Source organism: Aspergillus pseudoviridinutans (assembly GCF_018340605.1).
Source record: "Aspergillus pseudoviridinutans IFM 55266 DNA, scaffold_9, whole genome shotgun sequence".
Classification (NCBI taxonomy): domain Eukaryota; kingdom Fungi; phylum Ascomycota; class Eurotiomycetes; order Eurotiales; family Aspergillaceae; genus Aspergillus; species Aspergillus pseudoviridinutans.
In genome coordinates this window covers 1,617,727-1,635,485 of record NW_025091289.1, presented here as the reverse complement: position 1 = coordinate 1,635,485, position 17,759 = coordinate 1,617,727, and the positions used below count along the sequence as shown (strand labels likewise).

At 51.7% G+C, this 17,759-nt stretch overlaps 7 protein-coding genes across 7 annotated transcripts; 4 read left to right on the top strand and 3 right to left on the bottom strand.

Annotated features, from left to right (window-relative positions):
• Positions 1 to 1,423: 1,423 nt before the first annotated feature.
• Asppvi_011401 (uncharacterized protein) lies at positions 1,424 to 2,878 on the top strand (the record flags this gene model as incomplete). Its single annotated transcript, XM_043307230.1, has 1 exon — positions 1,424 to 2,878. One exon carries the CDS (start codon positions 1,424 to 1,426, stop codon positions 2,876 to 2,878), a length of 1,455 nt encoding a protein of 484 aa, XP_043163165.1.
• A 492-nt stretch (positions 2,879 to 3,370) lies between these two features.
• Asppvi_011400 (alpha-L-rhamnosidase) lies at positions 3,371 to 6,110 on the bottom strand (the record flags this gene model as incomplete). Its single annotated transcript, XM_043307229.1, has 2 exons — positions 3,371 to 4,276; positions 4,323 to 6,110. 2 exons carry the CDS (start codon positions 6,108 to 6,110, stop codon positions 3,371 to 3,373), a joined length of 2,694 nt encoding a protein of 897 aa, XP_043163164.1.
• Positions 6,111 to 6,398: 288 nt separating this feature from the next.
• Asppvi_011399 (glycoside hydrolase family 1 protein) lies at positions 6,399 to 7,975 on the top strand (the record flags this gene model as incomplete). The annotated part of the gene is made up of 2 exons (XM_043307228.1): positions 6,399 to 7,788; positions 7,845 to 7,975. The coding sequence occupies 2 exons, from the start codon at positions 6,399 to 6,401 to the stop codon at positions 7,973 to 7,975; spliced, it is 1,521 nt and encodes a 506-aa protein (XP_043163163.1).
• A 626-nt stretch (positions 7,976 to 8,601) lies between these two features.
• Positions 8,602 to 10,382, top strand: Asppvi_011398 (putative MFS alpha-glucoside transporter; the record flags this gene model as incomplete). Its single annotated transcript, XM_043307227.1, has 4 exons — positions 8,602 to 8,828; positions 8,879 to 9,909; positions 9,959 to 10,211; positions 10,265 to 10,382. The coding sequence occupies 4 exons, from the start codon at positions 8,602 to 8,604 to the stop codon at positions 10,380 to 10,382; spliced, it is 1,629 nt and encodes a 542-aa protein (XP_043163162.1).
• A 294-nt stretch (positions 10,383 to 10,676) lies between these two features.
• On the bottom strand, positions 10,677 to 11,783 carry Asppvi_011397 (Zn(II)2Cys6 transcription factor domain-containing protein; the record flags this gene model as incomplete). The annotated part of the gene is made up of 1 exon (XM_043307226.1): positions 10,677 to 11,783. The coding sequence occupies one exon, from the start codon at positions 11,781 to 11,783 to the stop codon at positions 10,677 to 10,679; it is 1,107 nt and encodes a 368-aa protein (XP_043163161.1).
• Positions 11,784 to 12,335: 552 nt separating this feature from the next.
• On the top strand, positions 12,336 to 14,201 carry Asppvi_011396 (uncharacterized protein; the record flags this gene model as incomplete). Its single annotated transcript, XM_043307225.1, has 1 exon — positions 12,336 to 14,201. The coding sequence occupies one exon, from the start codon at positions 12,336 to 12,338 to the stop codon at positions 14,199 to 14,201; it is 1,866 nt and encodes a 621-aa protein (XP_043163160.1).
• Positions 14,202 to 15,492: 1,291 nt separating this feature from the next.
• Asppvi_011395 (putative hexose transporter) lies at positions 15,493 to 17,205 on the bottom strand (the record flags this gene model as incomplete). Its single annotated transcript, XM_043307224.1, has 3 exons — positions 15,493 to 15,862; positions 15,913 to 16,541; positions 16,603 to 17,205. The coding sequence occupies 3 exons, from the start codon at positions 17,203 to 17,205 to the stop codon at positions 15,493 to 15,495; spliced, it is 1,602 nt and encodes a 533-aa protein (XP_043163159.1).
• Between the last annotated feature and the right edge of the window lie 554 nt (positions 17,206 to 17,759).

Sequence of the window (17,759 nt, the reverse complement as noted above, 5' to 3'; positions counted from 1 at the left end):
AATCCGTTCACCGGCACAATCTTCATAACCCGCAATTGAAATTATAATGTCCGAGTTGCATAAAATAGAGGCGCTCCGTTGGGATAATTCACCATTGCCAGTGTGCTAAAGATGTCGCGCGGGGAACAACCACTTACCGAAACCTAAACCTCTATATCATTGTACCACAATATGAGTTTGAGTTGTTCTCTGACACTCAGCTCGTTTGCTTTCGATATACAGGATGATTCCAGTTTTGACCTTGCTTCATGTACCTCAGACAACGATATGGACGAAGGAAATGACCCCCTGGATATTTGAGTACGGCTCAGTCTCAAGGCACGAGTTTCTTATTCCCCCATCTTATAACCTGCAGGAGTATATATAGGTTCAAAGTGGTCTCTCTTGTTAGGATGAGCACCATTTTCTAACATGCGATTCGCTCGTTTGGTCGGTGTAGCATATAGTCCAATGAAGCGATGCCCGATTACCTTCAAAGGCTTCTTTGCCTGGACGAGTCGACAGACTCTGAAGAGTTCTATCGGTACAAGCAGCTGTACTTCCTGCGAACATCATCAAACCGGGGCCTATCGTTATTTTTACCATACTTGAGCGTCCGACTGATGGCCCTCTGCATTCTCAGTCGTCTAGAACCTCCCAGTCTTCTGAATATCCCATCCCGGTGTCTGAGCAACGATGCAGTCCTACAGAGAGGCAGACACTGAGCACGCTGTTCGGTTTGCCTTTGGTGGCTGGCTCGACTTCAGCTCGGAGTATCTGTTGCCTTATAGCAGCTTCTGACCCTGGGAGTCCCGGTGCCAGCTGCGGAAGACATTAAGGTTTGATCTATACGAACAGGTTGGCCATTGATGGCCCTTGAAGCTTCAGCTGAAAATGCGGGTTTCTGCCGCAGCAGCCGTGTGATCTGCTTTATTGGACATGTAAAAAAGAAACCATACGTCCAGTTATCTGAGGAAATATAACCCGACGAGCGCAAAAAAAAATTCTTGGCTACTTGGGATATTTGCTTACTTGTTACTGGACGACGGTGCGCGGCGGCCGTACCAAAATCTCGTCAAAGAGTTTGACCTGTTGACAAAATTGCACCTGCGGACCTGGATATAGGCCTCTGGCTGAAGTTTGCCATGTCCAGAGATTGCTCAGATATGCAATTGTCAGCCAGCCACATGTTGATGACGGGTTTGCTGTTCCTTCGTCTTACCCTGAGGTAGTCGATTATGAAGAGCGCTGGTATGGCTTACAACAAGGTAAGAGGATGGCTTCCACAATATAAAAGCGCTCAGAACTTCATCTCCAGATCTTCATCTCGTACAAACCACAGCAAGGTCTTCAATTCGAGGAAGTCTAAACTCACATTCGAATTTCCAACAGTTATTGATCTTACAATAGGGGTTAGACGATATTAGCTACTTTTCTTTCAACCATGTCGGTCCTTGATCTCGCAAACTGGATGAAGTACCTGGATCCCAGCGCACGCGTGATCGATTCTTACATCCCCTGCAGCCACGATGCGTCGGCCTATAAATACGAAGGAGGCGACAATGGATTTCATGAGTTTGTTGGCAGTATCTGCCAAATCTCCAATTACACCGGCCAGCTCCTGGCAGGGTCTCGGTGGTTTGATATGCGGATCACCCTCGAGGGGAAGACCCTGGTGATGAAGCATGGTGTCATCACGTTCCAATCCTTCGAGAAAGTTCTTCGTCAAATCAAAAGTTTTGCCGACTCCCATAAATCCGAATTTCTTTTCCTTGACCTCGACCTTGCCCATGGTGATGGTATCGCAGGCGACGTTCTCGCCATGTTGATTAAGGTCCTAGGAGACGGCAAAGAAGATGCATTCGCAACCGCGCACGTTGGCCCTGACGGCAAAATGTACAACACAGATCTCACCTGGGCTAAGCTCCGGCAGGACGGGAAGCAATACGTTATCATCTGKGGCGAAGACGGGAAGGTCAACGGTGAGATGAAATACTACGACAGCGGCAAGCTCTGGGCTCCACAAGCCAGAAACATTCGTGATAACTGGATAGATGACTACGAAAATAAATCGCCAGAGGAGATTGTGGCGTGGCTTGACGAGGCGCTGGGTCTGTGGAAGAAGGAGAGGCTGTGGATAACCCAGCTCATCAACACTCCGAAACGGTCCTATATGCCTGGTCACCACCCCAGTGACTGTGATCAGAGAGCAGCGCCGGTCTTCAATAAATGGCTCACCAAATTCAAACCCAGTGATAAGTTGGGTATCGTCAAGCGCGACTTTGTCAATGAAGGTTGGAATGAAGCTGGCATCTCCTATGTTATCCGTTTGAATAAATTTGCCCAGAGCCCTGAGATTCCTCTGGGCGCAACCATCAGCTATTTGAGCAATATTCGGCTCAGGGCACCGGATGGGCGTTACCTCGCCGTGGACACCAACCCGCCCGGCAACACAAATCTCAGCTTAGTGACCCTGGTGAACGGACGAGGGGATAATACTCGTTTTCTGATCCGCGAGTATCGGAAGGATTCAACTTGGGGATGGCCGTTAAGCGGCAATCTGGACGCAGACTCGTGCGGCGCCAACGGCAATGTCCGCCTTGTTCATGTCGACAGCACGATTGGTGACGATACTGTGGTGTCCTGCGCGAAGAATTCCGGAGGCTTTATGTACTGGGGTGTAGGCTGGGGTCCAGCAGATAACTGGGAGACGTTCCTTCCATACGATCCTGCCAACCCCCAAAGCAGCTTTGCGATTCGCGAAGGCAGTACTATTGTCCTTCGCACTCTGTGGCACATGTACTGGAAGGCAGGCCAAGATGAGAACGACTATACGAGACTCTATGCAAGCACGGGAGCCATCGAAGATGCCACGCAGTTCGTGGTGGAGAAGGCATGATGCCCTCTGCCAACCGTCTACCACACAGCACCAGACGATTGAATGTGTAGTGTTTTTTGTCTCCTCTATGCCATTCTATAGTCTCCTTGGGGTCCCTGAACAATTATGCCGGCGAATTTGTATTTCCTTCTAACTTTTCAGGCAGCTTCTCATTTAACAGGACGCTCTATCTTGTCAATGCTCTAGGGAAAACTGAACAATGGAAACCATTGTCGCCTACTGTCCATCACGATAAGAAAGCTAACCAGCACAGGACCACTTTAATTTTGTTGCATTGATAAATCTCAGTCTGGGCAATCAGCATAAATTCTGCGGTCTCAACCGCTCCGTTCCTATAACTGGTCGACGTATAGAGCATGGCTACCTGCTCAGACATCGTTCCACTGACTTTGAGTCTAGACACCCTCTGTGTTGTTTATCGCTTATAATCACTGCGTTCAGGTTCGAGCCAAATAGCGTAGGTTCTATCTCCGGTGAATGGTATAAGACCTGTTACGACTTAGGTGGCAAAGGCTCGACAGGCCACTCATAGCCTCTAGTAAAGCTCGTCTCAAAAACCCAGTCCCCTTGACCAATAGTCTCCCTCTTCTTCCCATCTCCATCAGGAAGAATAATATCGCAGACCGTACTATACGGCACCGACACTTCCAACCTCAACCTCTCAGGTCCATTCCCATTCTTCTCCGTTTTCCACGAACACGAAAGCAACCCGAACGGCGTGACATGCTTAGCAGCAGCGTTCGAGATTTCCGCTCCAATTTCTGGAGCAACGCAGGACCTTTTCCAACCGGGCTCAACCCGTTGCAACCCAGCAACCCGTTCGTACATGAACTTCGCAATCGCACCGAAGGCATAGTGATTAAACGAGGTCATTTCACCAGGATTAACCGATCCATCAGGAAGCATACTGTCCCACCGTTCCCAGACTGTAGTCGCACCCATGGTAACCGGGTATAGCCAAGACGGACATTTTTCCTCAAGTAGCATGGCATACGCGACCTGGATATTCCCAGTCAAGGCCAGTGCTTCACAGATGTAGGGGGTTCCAGCAAAACCAGTACCAATTTTAAACTCGTTCTTCCGGACTAGATATGCTAGTCGGCCGCCAGCGTGTTCTCTCTGATTCGGATTTAACAGGTCAAAGCAGATGGCTAAGGCATATGCAGTCTGGGAGTCAGAGACAATGCGTCCATTCGCAGTGACGTATTCGTCTTGGAATTCTTTCCGTGCCGATTCGGACCAGGACACAAAGTGCGATCTATCATTATCTTGCCCTAAAATCTGAGAAATCTTGCACATCAAGTCCAGGCTATGGATGAGGAAGGCGTTTGCGACCATTTTTGCGTCCGTGGCGCCCTTCCACGGAGCGTTGGGTGGTGCAGCGGGATCCAGCCAGTCCTACCTTATTAGTTTCATATATCACCAGAACTGGGGAAAAACTTACTCCAAGGTTGAAAACACTCGGATCCCACAAGTGCGTAGCCCTGGTGGTATTCCGGGGCACCTTCCGCATCCAAGTCAACATACTGTTATACTGCTGCGCGAGAATACTCTCATCCCCCGTCTCCTCGTACAACGCCCAAGGCGCGAGAATTGTAACATCATGCCAGATGGCACAAGGGACGCGTCGACACCAGACTGGGTCGGGAAGCGTTGCGTTAGGCGTGACCATCGCCGGCACTCCACCCAGAACCCCCTGGTCATACTCTACGTCAATCAGCCAGTTCTTTAAGAAGCTGAAACAATCGTAGATGAGCGCAGCCGTAGGAGCAAATAATGCCAGATCACCCGACCAACCGAGTCGTTCATCACGCTGGGGACAGTCCGTGGGCACGGAGAAGAAGTTCCCGCGCATGCCCCAGACTACATTCTGGTACAGCTGGTTAAGTAGCGGATACGAACAGGAGAATCCGCCCACGAGCTTCATATCTGTGTGGCAGACGATTGCTTCGGCGGATGTCATCAGCTCCCCTCCAGTCCAGTTGTCTATCTGCGCGTAGCGGAATCCATGGAAGGTAAATCTTGGGGTATACTCCTCGCCGTGACAATCGCCCCTGAGCGTGTACTCATCGATAGCCTTGCAAATCCGAAGCGGTCTAGTACAGAGCTCTCCATCTTCGAGCACCTCGGCGTGAGATAGAATTATCTTGTGTCCGGTGGGACCCTTGATGTTGGATAGCTTGACATAACCCACTAAGTTCTGGCCAAAGTCCAGAATGACCTTTCCAGATGAGGTAACAATTTTAGACACTGGCTTCAGTGCTTCAATCCGCCGGACAGGCTCTCCAAACCCGGCTGTGAGCTTGACAGAGTCGGGTAAATGTGGCATGACAAGAACGGTGGACCAGCCAGGAGCATCTTGAGAGATCCCAGCTGAAGACCAAGCGGGAATTTCCATAGTAGCATCATATTTTTCCCCATCATATATCTCCGCCAGCCGGATAGGCCCTCGCGCGACGCTCCAAGAGCCATCTGATGTAATAGTCTGCACCGCGCCATCCTTCGATGTCACTTCCATCTGGACCAGCAGCGCCGTATGTGAGCCCCAGATATTACGATGCCCACCTTCAAAGCCGATGCGACCGGAAAACCATCCCTCTGCAACGCGAACTCCGATACAATTGTCCCCGGTCGAGAGATAATCCGTGATATCGTAGGTTTGGTACTGCAGTCTCCCGTCGTATGTCGTCCACCCGGGAGCGAAGAAGTGATCGCCCACGCAGCGACCGTTGATCTCCACTTCGTATACGCCTTGGGCGGTGGTATAAAGACGAGCGTTGGCAATGGAGTCCGCGGGCCTGAATTCCCTGCGATACAACTGCTCAGTGTCGGGCTCGGAGGTACCTGGCCCCCACGGAGCCGCGATGCGCTGGCACTTCCAATCAGTGCGATTGAGCAGACAAACTTCTAGAGCCGCGGGCTCGCTCCATTCTGTGCCATGGCCATCCTGATCCCAGGCTCTGACTCGGATAGACACCTTCTGGCGGGAGGTCAAAGGCTGAGAGTGAGGCCAGGGGACGAGATACGATGAGGGCGATGACCGCTTGGTAGATGAAATAACAGTGACCTGCGAATTCCAACCCACTTCTGAGACCTCGATTTCGTATGCATCCTGTTGAAAATTAGGTGGGCAATCCTCGAACCGCCAGGATATCCGTGGACGAGTCTCCTCCACCCCGATGGTGTTAGGGGGATGATAGTGCTCAAACTGGACGTTGGTAATACGGGTCATGATCGAGAGAGAGCGAGTGCTTAGCAAGGATGATCTTTCAGCAGGTCGGCTCCTTATTTCTACGATTTCGGGCCAATTAACACGAGATCCAGGCATAATTCCTCAGAATTGGGGTAAGCTGGAAAGGAGACTGGAGTATGGTCGGTGCATCTTTATCCCAAGGACCGATCCGGCAATTGATTCTTGGTAAAGTTCCGAGTCTATATTTCCAGGCTCCTGGCTAGTCTACACTTGCATCTCTTTCAGGCTGAGCATAACTTCCAAGTCCAAGCCAGGACGACCGACAAAATGAACGTCAACATGTTCAAAGCAGAGGATCCCAACTCTCACCCGTCTGCCTCGCCGGAACCCCCGTACGATCCCCTCCCACCCATCGAAAATCTCCCCCTCCCATCGAATTTCAAATGGGGAACAGCAACAGCAGCTTACCAGATCGAAGGCGCTCCCTCGGCAGAAGGAAAAGGCCCGTCAATCTGGGACACCTTCACCCATCTCGTTCCATCCCGGACAAATGGTGAGAACGGTGACATAGCCTGCGACCACTATAACCGCATGCTCGAAGATGTCAGCCTCATGTGCTCGTACGGCGTCGACGTGTATCGATTCTCCATCGCCTGGACACGAATCATACCCCTCGGTGGACGGGATGATCCCATTAACGAGGCTGGGATAGCCTTCTATAACCGACTCATCGACGCTCTTTTAGCACGCAACATCGAGCCTGTGGTAACGCTCTATCACTGGGATGCTCCTCAGAGTCTCAGCGACCGATACGGTGCTTTCTTAAATACAGCCGAATTTGTATCAGATTTCGCGCACTTTGCGCGCCTTTGCTTCGCCCGGTTCGGGGATCGGGTTAAGAGATGGATTACATTTAACGAGCCTTATATCATTGCAATTTTTGGACATCATAGTGGTGTTCTTGCTCCAGGCCGGAGTACTGCCACTGGTGGTGATTCCCGTACGGAGCCGTGGAGGGTCGGACACAGCCTGATCCTCGCTCATGCCGCTGCTGTACAGATCTACTCTGGTGATTTCCAGTCCCAGGATGGGGGTATCTCGATCGTGCTGAACGGGCACTATTACGAACCCTGGGATGGGTCTAGCCAGGTTGATCAGGAGGCCGCGCAACGCCGTCTCGAGTTCTACATTGGGTGGTTTGGCGACCCGATCTTCCTAGGGCGGGATTATCCACCAGCCATGCGAAAGCAATTAGGCGATCGATTGCCGTCCTTCGCTCCTAGGGAGCTGGAACAGCTGAAGCATCTCGCCCCGCTCAACGCCTTCTACGGAATGAACCACTACTCCACCAAATTCGCCAGGGCTCTCCCCGACCCTCCGGCGGACGACGACTGCACGGGAAACGTGGAAGAGCTCCCCACAAACTCCCAGGGAAGAGCCATTGGCCCCGTCTCAGGGATGTCCTGGCTGCGTGTTGCGCCTGAGGGGTTCAGAAAGCTCTTGAACTGGGTCTGGGACCGGTACAAGTTGCCTATTATTGTTACGGAGAATGGGTGTCCCTGTCCGGGGGAGAGCCAAATGTCCTTGGACGAGGCAGTGGATGATGAGTTCCGGATTACATATTTTGGACTGTATCTTGATGCGATTTCGCGAGCCATATACGAGGATGGGGTTCCGGTTGAGGGGTACTACGCGTGGAGTTTGATGGATAATTTCGGTATGTTCCTCGCCTCCACTTACTGTTTACTTCGTCTGACACAATTCGTTATCTAGAATGGTCTGCCGGATATGGCCCTCGCTATGGCATCACGCACGTGGATTATAAGACCTTGGTGCGAACTCCCAAGCGCTCTGCGTTGTATCTGATGGAAACATTCCGGGAACGTAGAAAACATTCGCGATAGACTTCTTTTCCGTGGATAGAGTTATGGAGAACGAATAGGTATATTGTTTACTTCGCAGATAAATTCCATTATATTTAATGTCAATATCCGTATCATTTACCAGATAAATGCACTTTCAACGACTTAGACATACACGCAATTGACCTGTCGTAATCCAGCTGGTGAGGAGATAGTTTTCACCGTTCCATAAGCGGGACGCTAAATGAAGCCACGTCGAGTTTCTTCCCCTTTCCGGTATAGTTTTCGAAGTACGACAGCAACTCGCCACAAGGGTCTCGCTTGGAGATTTGCGGCGTGTCGGTTTATGATTTCAGATCTGTCCAGATTCATCCCCAGAACCGCTCCCGCACTGTAGTAACCTGGGGAAGGAGAGTCGGCTTCTGATGGCACGAGAATCCGGTTGTCCCGAGCTAGTGCATACTGCTCTAGCTTAGGACAGTATGGACACAAGTCAGTATACAAAATTGTGAGGCGCTCACAAGATCAAGTCACTCGGGGGTAATTATGCCATGAGGCGAAACGGGCATGTTTAAAGAGCCTGCGGGCTCTTAGGCTCATGACAGAGTAACACCGGACCTTCAAGCGCAAGTTACCTATTGTCCCAGTCCATTGCCTGTCATTGAGCCATGGAGTCCGCACGCATCGCAGAAAAGCCTCCAGCCGTTGAGCATGTCGAAACAAGCGATGGCGCGCCCGTCGAGGGGGACGCGGCAGTGGATGCGGCAACGAGAGGTCAGGCCATGACCGGATACGAACATCTCAGTGTCATGGAAACGATCCGGACATTCAAACTGGCCAGCCTCATATGCGTGGCTATGGCCTTCAGTGCCGCTACCGATGGATATCAGATTGGGTTAATATTACCCCCCAGCTGTATGAAGCGGCACGGTTAACATGGTACAGTATCAACGCCAGTATCATCGCCAACAAGGGCTTCGTGGCTCGCTTTGCCACGCAGAAATCGCACAATGGTTCCCCCGCACTCGCCTCCTCCATCCTCAGCGCCTGGAGTTCGATTATGTCCTGCGGTCAAATCGTAGGCATGACGAGCTTGCCATTCTTGTCCAGTCGATACGGGAGAAAAATCGCCATGTACACCTACTGGTTTGTCTTAGCCGGTAGCGTCATTGCCGAGTGCACTACACGGTCGTGGCAGGGCTGGTTGGTGGCCAAACTCCTGGCAGGAATCGGAGTGGGATGCGTGCAGTCTACCGTGCCGGCATACATATCAGAAGTGGCCCCGACGCGCATCCGTGGTGCATTGTTGATGGCATATAGTTTCTGGTGGACGCTGGGCTCATTCTTCGCCCAGGTTGCGCTGCAGCATCTCTCACGGAGTGACCCGACGGACTACCTCACCCCGATCTACACCCAGTGGGCACAGCTCGGCGTCATGTTGATCATCTATCTCCTGGTTCCGGAGACGCCCGCATGGTGTGTCAGTGCCGGCAAGATTGACAGAGCTAAAAAGGAGCTGTTGAAGCTGCACCGAGGAGTCAAAGGCTACGACGCCGACCATCAGCTACAGGTCCTGGTACTGGCGGTAGAACACGAGCGTGCCGTGGCAATTGAACAGCGCCGCGAGAAATGGTACGCGATCTTCCGTGGTACCGATGGGTTACGAACGGTCATCTCGCTCTGGACGAATCTCTCGCAGCAATTTATTGGTCTCACCCTGTTTGGGTCCTTTGGCACGTATTTCTTCCAGCAAGCCGGGATTGATGACCCGTTCAGAGTCAAAGTCATCACCTCGTCTATTCAGCTCGGCACGGTGCTGGTGTTGGTGGCCATCGTAGACTTTGTCGGAAGGAGATATCTCGCATGTGCTGGGACAACCCTCTCGTGGCTGTCCTGTGTCGCCATCGGCATCATAGGCGTCGCACCGAGGGTGAAGGCCTCTACATATATATTCGTTATGTTCGCCTGTTTCTGGAGTAAGTAACCCCCTTCCGACGAGATTTTGCAGTAACCAACGGTAATCAGATGTCGGACTGGCCGCAAACGGAGCCACAGGATGGGGATATATCGGCGAGATTTCCTCCCAGCGTCTGCGCCCTTATACGGCCGGCTTCGGTGCCGCAACAACCTGCGTGGTGGGAGTTGTGATGAACGTCCTAGTACCTTACATGACTAATGCCAACGAATGGAACTGGGGCCTCAGGACGGGCTGGTTCTACGCCGGAGTCGGGTTCCCCTTTGCCCTAGGGATGTGGTTTTTGATTCCTGAAACTGCTGGGTACGTTTCCAACCTTCGAATACTGAAGAAACTAGCTAATAAGGGCACCCTAGTCGTTCCCCCGCGGAGCTGGATGAGTTATTTGAGAGGAGAATCAAGCCGTGGAGATTCCATAAGACGCAGACAGCGACTCAGCGTCTTGTCCAGGAGAATAAGGGCGAGAAACACTAGGTCGAGAACTGTCAGTTCCAACCGCCTCAGGCAGCTTATGGGACAGTCGATACGAAGGAGCGCGTAGGAGGATGTCCATGTATCCAGTGCTCTTCCCAGTATATTTCCATGAAAGCACAGAGATCCCGCCGAAGTAGTATCTCGGTAGCAATTCCAAATACAAGCAGTACCTCACTACTAGCCCTTGTTACGCTGTCGTAGAGAAGTCAAAAGCAGTGTTTTTGAAGGCTACGATTTCCCCGTCGATTGAACTCTAGGACACAAAAGTCGAAGGAAGAAAATATATTGACTTCATTACGTTGGTACATTGATTATGTTGATCAGCTCTTTATCCGCCCCTGGTAAATGATCCCTGGCAAGCTGAAGCAAAAACTCTCCCCAGCCTTCTAGCCACCAATGCTCCGAGAGTATCTGCAAGGAGCACCCGTAAAACGCAAGGGTGAGGAGTGCAATCCGCTCTTTACGAAGCAGACAGTCAAAGTAGGACGGGTCGACCACAACTGGCCAGGCCATGATGGTCCTCGAGTCTCCGCTTTGCAGATAAAGTTGAAGTAGATCTAAGAGGTTCTTAATCGAGCCGTTCATGTTCGGAGCAAAAGGCTCTGAGTTCAATGATGGCCCCGCTTGCGGCAGATTGAGGTGCAGTGACTGGAGCTGCGCGTACAGAGCCACAGCATACCTTTTTGCGGCTGTTGCTATCGGCTTTTGAAACTGACCAACCCGCAGCAAGAGATGCAAGGGCCCTTGTTCGATCCACGATCTCGCCTGGTTGACGACGGAGGCCGCCCCACGAATTAACCTGAATGCATCGACCACTGCGATCAGACTCTGGAAGCTTGGGTTCTGTCTTGGGCTCCGGGACGCGAATACAAAGACTGGAACCAGACAAGACAACGCAAAGAGGGCGTGGCAGTTTTGGCGGGAAATGTTCTTGAATAAAGGGGTACACAATGCCAGAGACCGGCTATGATGTGTCATGGCGGCGTCAGCGTACATCTGGCCATGGCTCAAGGGCGCGCTGTGGGCCCGGTGAAGGGCAGAAACTGCCAGAACACTGTGCATTAGGAAAGGGTTCGCCAAGCCCTCATGGGGCATGACGGTGCGTATGACATCCTGCAGCGGCTTAGCATCCGCTAGGTAATTTGCTGTCGCCGTATGCCAGTGGTGCAACAACTCCAAGTCCAGCAGTGGGAGCGCAGAGCTGCCCGGACGCCCTAGAGTGATATCGGCAATTGATGGAGGCGGGGAGAAGGGCTGGGGCGCAAAGCTCTGAAAGTCACATGGGAGCTGTTTCCTGCGGCACGAACCACAAGCAGGACGGGCTTCATCACATTTAATTTGGCGCTGCTTGCACTGGGTGCAGCCGTGGTGCGATTTGGTATGGGATCGACGCGACGGCATTGGTTTCTCATGGGGTGGTCGTGGGTGAAGGTTGTAGAATCCGGGGTATGGGGATATTAAACCCGGCCAGGGATTGTGGGGTCCGTATATCTTTCTCCATCAGGCTAAGAATACGACATACGATCTAGTGGGTCCACTGCTAGTGCAAGACTAGCTTGTAATATCCCGCCACATGCAGTCAGGCACTGACATTATCCAGATATGATGTAGTCGTTCTTTGTTGAGGACCGCATCCAGTCATGCCTTCGCGGTGACAATATGACCGATCGACTCCTTCTGAGTCTCGGGGTAAATGTCCAGCGAGCTTTATTTCCTCCTCTCTGAATTTCGCTGCAAGGCAGCGACCTAGTCTCTCAGCGGTATGGTTTACGAGCATCCATCAGGATGCAGGAGAAGCAGAGAACACAGATGTGACCGTCGCCCAGCCGACGCCGATGATGGCTAATGCTAGGAACCACGCATATACACAATAAAAGCCTCGGCCCCTCCCCGGGGTTCCACAGCGATATATTCCTTCCGACATGATAGCGAAGCCAAGTTGCGGAAACAAAAATGGCGATACTTTCTCTTTTCGTTCTGACCGGGCTCTGCTTGTCGACAGCCTCAGGGCAAGCGCCTCCGCTCCCTGAACCCTTCAAAGTCGTCGAACTTCCCCTTCCTCCCGTGGTGTCGAGCAACACTGTCGGGGCCTGCACCACTGACGTGAATCCACATCGAACGGGCTGTATTGGTCAGGTTTCGGAGACATTCCAGGCGGGCGATTTTACCCCAGACGGAAAGCATGTCGTCGTCAATGTCGAGTTTGTAGGCGCTCCGGCTGCTCCTGATCCCGCCAGCATATATACCGGTGAACAGCTTATCCTCGTCAAAGCCGACGGCACCACGTTTGCCAATGGTGACCCGTGGAGGTGCCTTAGCTGCGGTGTTCCCGCTGCAAATGCCCGGTCACTGGACCCCCAAAGAGACTATCCACATGTTGCTCGCAGTGGGAAAAAGGCTCTCTGGGGGCACAACATCCTGGAATGTAGCGCTCTGCTTTTGACCAGCCAGGAATGCACTCCCAATAAGACCTTTATCTACCCCATTTACTGGCCAGTTCACGCAGATGGTTCGGGACCAGGTGGAGCTCCCCGCGAGATGCGTATGCATCCAGACGATGAGCACATGGGATGGAGCTCGTTCACGTCGAATGGAGGACAGTTTGCTTACTTTGGCCGACTTCAGTTCAACAGGAACCCATTGACTGGGGACATCCGAGCCCCTCGCTATGATCTGGTCGATGTGAACATACTGGTTCAACCCAACGGGCCGGCCGCTATTATGGCAAACGGGGATGAATTAGCGTTACACGATGAAGCCATTACAATCGGAGAGCTGCGCGGATTCAGCGGTTCTGGGGACGAGATCCTTTACATTGGCTCCCCTCGGGAGGCAAATAATATCGATTTGTTTGCTGTCCACCTTATCACCGGCGCTGTTCGTCGTCTAACGAGTCACCCTGAATATACGGACCCTGTCGCATTCTCTCATGATAATAAGTGGTTCGTCGCAATGGACACCCGGGGCTCTAATCGCGAGATGTGGATGTCCGGCATGCGCATGGTTCCTCCCCTGATTGACCTTGTCGCGGTCACAGCAGCATCTTCAATCCGAAACAATGGCGAGCGTCGCTTCTTCCAACCTATCTTGATTGACCGCTACGGCGATCGTGGTGACTACTTTGGTCAGCGAGTCAATGCCGAAGGTGACGGCAGTGATGGGAGCATTAACGATCCTAATTGGAACGGCCGCGCCGATCCTGCCTTTTCCCCAGACACCACTCGGATTGTCTTCTGGCAAGCCTTGGTGACGTCTCCTGCCTGTGGAGGCGTGAACCCACTGGTCTGCCCTAACTCGACTGCGGAGGGAGGACGCCGGTACCGTCTCATGTTGGCTCATGGTACTAGTCGCCAACCCACGGAACCCGCCCCAGTCTTCAGAGTCTCTGACGCGATTCCCTGGGCAACACCATTCCCCCCTGGCGCTACGATCCCTGAACAATATAAACTTCCAGCGGGGAACTACACCCTTAAAGGGCAGGTTAGCGGCATTGCAGACGTCACCATCGTGGCCAACCCAACAACAGGCGGGTATCAGGCCATCTCCATCGAGTACGACAATTACTCCGATGATGGCGAACATATAATAAACGGATACGAGTCCGTTACTACCAATCCTGATCCCTCCAACCCGTGGCTGAGCCGGCTGAACTGGTTGTCGGATCTTCAAGAGACGGGCGTAGTCAATGCGACGAAGAAGACGGGTCCAGGGGGGTTCCAGCTGTCCATTGATGCCGTGACGAACATCTTTGAAGCGAATGGGACGCTGACTACCACTATTGATGGGGTCGTGTATCGACAGCCCGCTAATGGTACATGAGTCGTCGGATGCACCATGATTGGCAGAGGCGGTTGAGACATGGATTTGTATGTAGTCTGAGGTGCGCAGATGGACAGTTTAAAGGGAGGGTCATTGTATACCAGTGGTCTCGGTCGAATACAATGCGTATAATGTTTACGTTGATTAAAGCCACGAGGTAGGGGTAAAATGATACATAATTCGGATGGACAATTTCCTTGGTATATACCAGTGACACTATTCCTAACTCACCCCACAGGAGCTCAGCGAGGTAGATGATCATCGATTCAGTGCTGCCCTTATGATTGAATATGTCGAAATACTCAACCTTTTACAAACTCCAATTGCTAGTGCACCACATCTCGCAAATCTGGTCCCACAAGCGCCATCGCATCCCAACTCTGCTTCTGCTTGCTACTCTCCGTTAAGAGGAACTCTTCCTCAAGGTCTGGTATGATTTTTGCCCCCAGGTCTGGAAAGTCCTGCTCAATGACATATGCTACCTCTTTCCAGGGGTGGCCCTTCCCCGAGAGTAGGTACTCGGAACCGTCCGGGATGGCTGGATCCAAGCCTCGAGGTGTGCTTCGACCACATCATCGATATGAACACCAGATTCTCTGCAGACGACCAATTTACTACCGGAGGCAGTGGAGGTGAAAACTTGCCCAGAATATTGGAACAGGTATTCTATATGGCTTTCCTGGCGCGGCAGGGTCAGATATTGATTGCCTCGGCGCGGTTTTTGAACCACGAACATGAAGGTTGACAGTGTTTAAGCATAAAAGGACATCGATGTTCGCTAATCAATTAGCGTGCAAATAATCCAAAGCTGAAACAAACGTTGTGTTCCTCATCTTTAATATTATCGTAACTAATCTTCATTTTTTAAGAGCTCAACCGATACTACGAACATTCACCCTTCCGTGGAATATATACGTAGACTGAGGATTTCTGTACCTTGTGGCGTAATTCGTACTGATACGATGCGTGCATGTCTGGTCACCCTGGCCAGGAGCATGGCAGTTAGTATATAGAGGATTGGCCAGTGCTAGCTAAAGAAGTGGACTAGGTACGGCAACTGATGCGGCAAGGGCCCACAGCATTTGATCAGCCTGTGCCTCGAGAATAAATGCAACCGTCGCAGATGACGTGGAATTAAGCCTCGAATGAGGCCTTGAGGTTGAAAGATATCATGTCCAGATATATCGAAGACGGAGCTATATTGAGTCCGCATGCAGGGTGTATCCGTTATAAGTCATGGACATGACTCTGGCCAGTGCCATCCATGACCAACATAGCCCTGTTCAACAACCTACTCTTTCCCTTCAATGTGAACGGTGGACGTACCCTTGTCGTCTGATGATATTATGCCCTTCTCCTTCAAGTCTGCGGCGGCAACTTGGCCGACATCAACGGTGTCCTCGCCGTCGAAATACTTGGCAATTTCCTCCATAGGGGTGTATCGGGTTTCAATGAGGAAGCAGTATATCACAAACACTTCGAATCCCAAAAACACACAGTACACAATGTAGTACTTCCAAGCCAAGGCGTCAAGGGCGATGGCATTGATGTACTGGTTGAAGAAGAGAGCAGCGGTAACACAGAAGTTGAGCCAGGTGAAGCCCTTGGCACGGAGGCCATAAGGGAGGATCTCCGTTGTATAGTTCGCCATAAGGCCGGACCTATACATTCGTCAATGAGGGTGCAGAGAATGCCAGGAGAGTATACTCACTTGATATCATAGAACACTCCATACAGGAATGTGAGGAACACAAACGCATAGCCGAGCGCTTTGTTTGGTGCAATCTCGTACCGCGCTGATACAATCGTCCAGGCGTTGAAGACGACGAATGTACCAATTGTCGAGACCAGATAGACAGGTCGTCGTCCGAGAATGTCGATGAAAAAAGCAAAGACAAAATTGGTGACCAAGCCTTCGGTTTTCATGCCTGCATTGATACCCAGCTGAGTCTGGGCGTCTTTGATACCGACGCTATCCATGACATATTTGAGGTAGTAGGAGATAAGACCGTTCCCACTCCATTGGCTGAAGAGACCAAGAGCCGTAATCAAAGCGATCCGCTTGCGGTTCCCCTTGGACCTCAGAAAGTCCGCCCAGCCAGTGTGACCGATTTCTTTGTCCAGGGCGATAGCTGCTTTGATTTCCGAGTACTCAAGCTGAACAAACTCATCATTGTGGTCACCCTCGGCATGATACTTCACCAGGATCTCCAGAGCCTCTTCGTGCCGTCCTTTGTTCATCAGCCAACGCGGGCTCTCGGGCATCCACCAAATGCCGGCAATAATGACTACGGTGCAGATGGCTTGTAGTAAGCTCGGCAACCGCCATGACCAGTCACTCTATGAGAGTATTCCATTAGCATCTGAAATTCGTATCCCAAAATCATCGGGCGAAACTTACCGAGATCGACAGAGTTCCAAGGGTCACCCAGCTGGCTATGAATGCCCCCGAATGATACGACGCTCCGCTGAGAGTGACAAGAATGGCCCGATCCTGAGGATGGGCGATCTCAGCAATCAGGAGCGGCGCACTTCCCAGGACAATACAGTCTCCAAAGCCCAGGATAATGCGGGCGGCGACAAACATGCCAAAATTCCTGGCACCGGACTGCAGGCCGACGGCGAGTAACATGACTAGACACCCAACGACCAACCCGATTTTTCGGCCTGCCCAGTCGATCAGGTATGGGACGATGAACAGGCCGATTAAAGAGCCAAGACTCATAGAGGCATTGAAGAGACCAAGGATGGAGCCGCGGGGGTGGTTGAAGTAATTCTGCCAATATGACAGGGTCTGAAGTCCATTCATCATCGAGCCGTCAAAGCCATTTGCCGTATTGGTGAGAATCAGGATGACGATGAAAATGTAGAGCGTGCGCATGTTCCGTCGCTTCCACCAGGGAAGACGAGCAAACTCCCTGCCTGCAAAGAAGAAATGTCCCTTTGGAGGCTTCACGGGGAGCACCCTTTGACTCTGCTTTGGGGGTCGAAGTCGGAAGCCCATGTTGGCGGATTGAGATGGCAAATTAGTTGAAGTTCACTCGAAAGGCACAGTCATGCAGTATGAAAGAAGAATGACCCGACTCAACAAGCCTGGGAATGGCCTTTTGTATAGCATCGGGAACATCATATAATGACTTTGTTGAGAATACCATCAATTGACCGGTTATACAGGTACATTCAGCCGGGATCAACCCCGCATTTTGGAGATCAATCATACCAGATACCCACGTGGAATTAGACAGCAATCTAGATGAATTATTTATCAGAGAAAGACGGACAGGTTCTGTTGGCAATACGGGGTAGCGTGCTGTGATCTCCACCGGAAGAATACTCCGTCCGGCTTGAATGAGACATAGTCGGCATGTGTCAAGCGCTCCTTGAGCCGATGCCCAGACCCTAAGGGTCTCCAAGACACGCCAATGATACAAACTCCCATAAAGGGTTGCTGGGCGGACAAATAACAGGACGATCCAACCAACCAGCAGTGCCCTGAAAATAGGCTGAATTCGCATGGTCTCATTTTGATCCTTGCGACAGTTGGCAAAGCCTGGCATG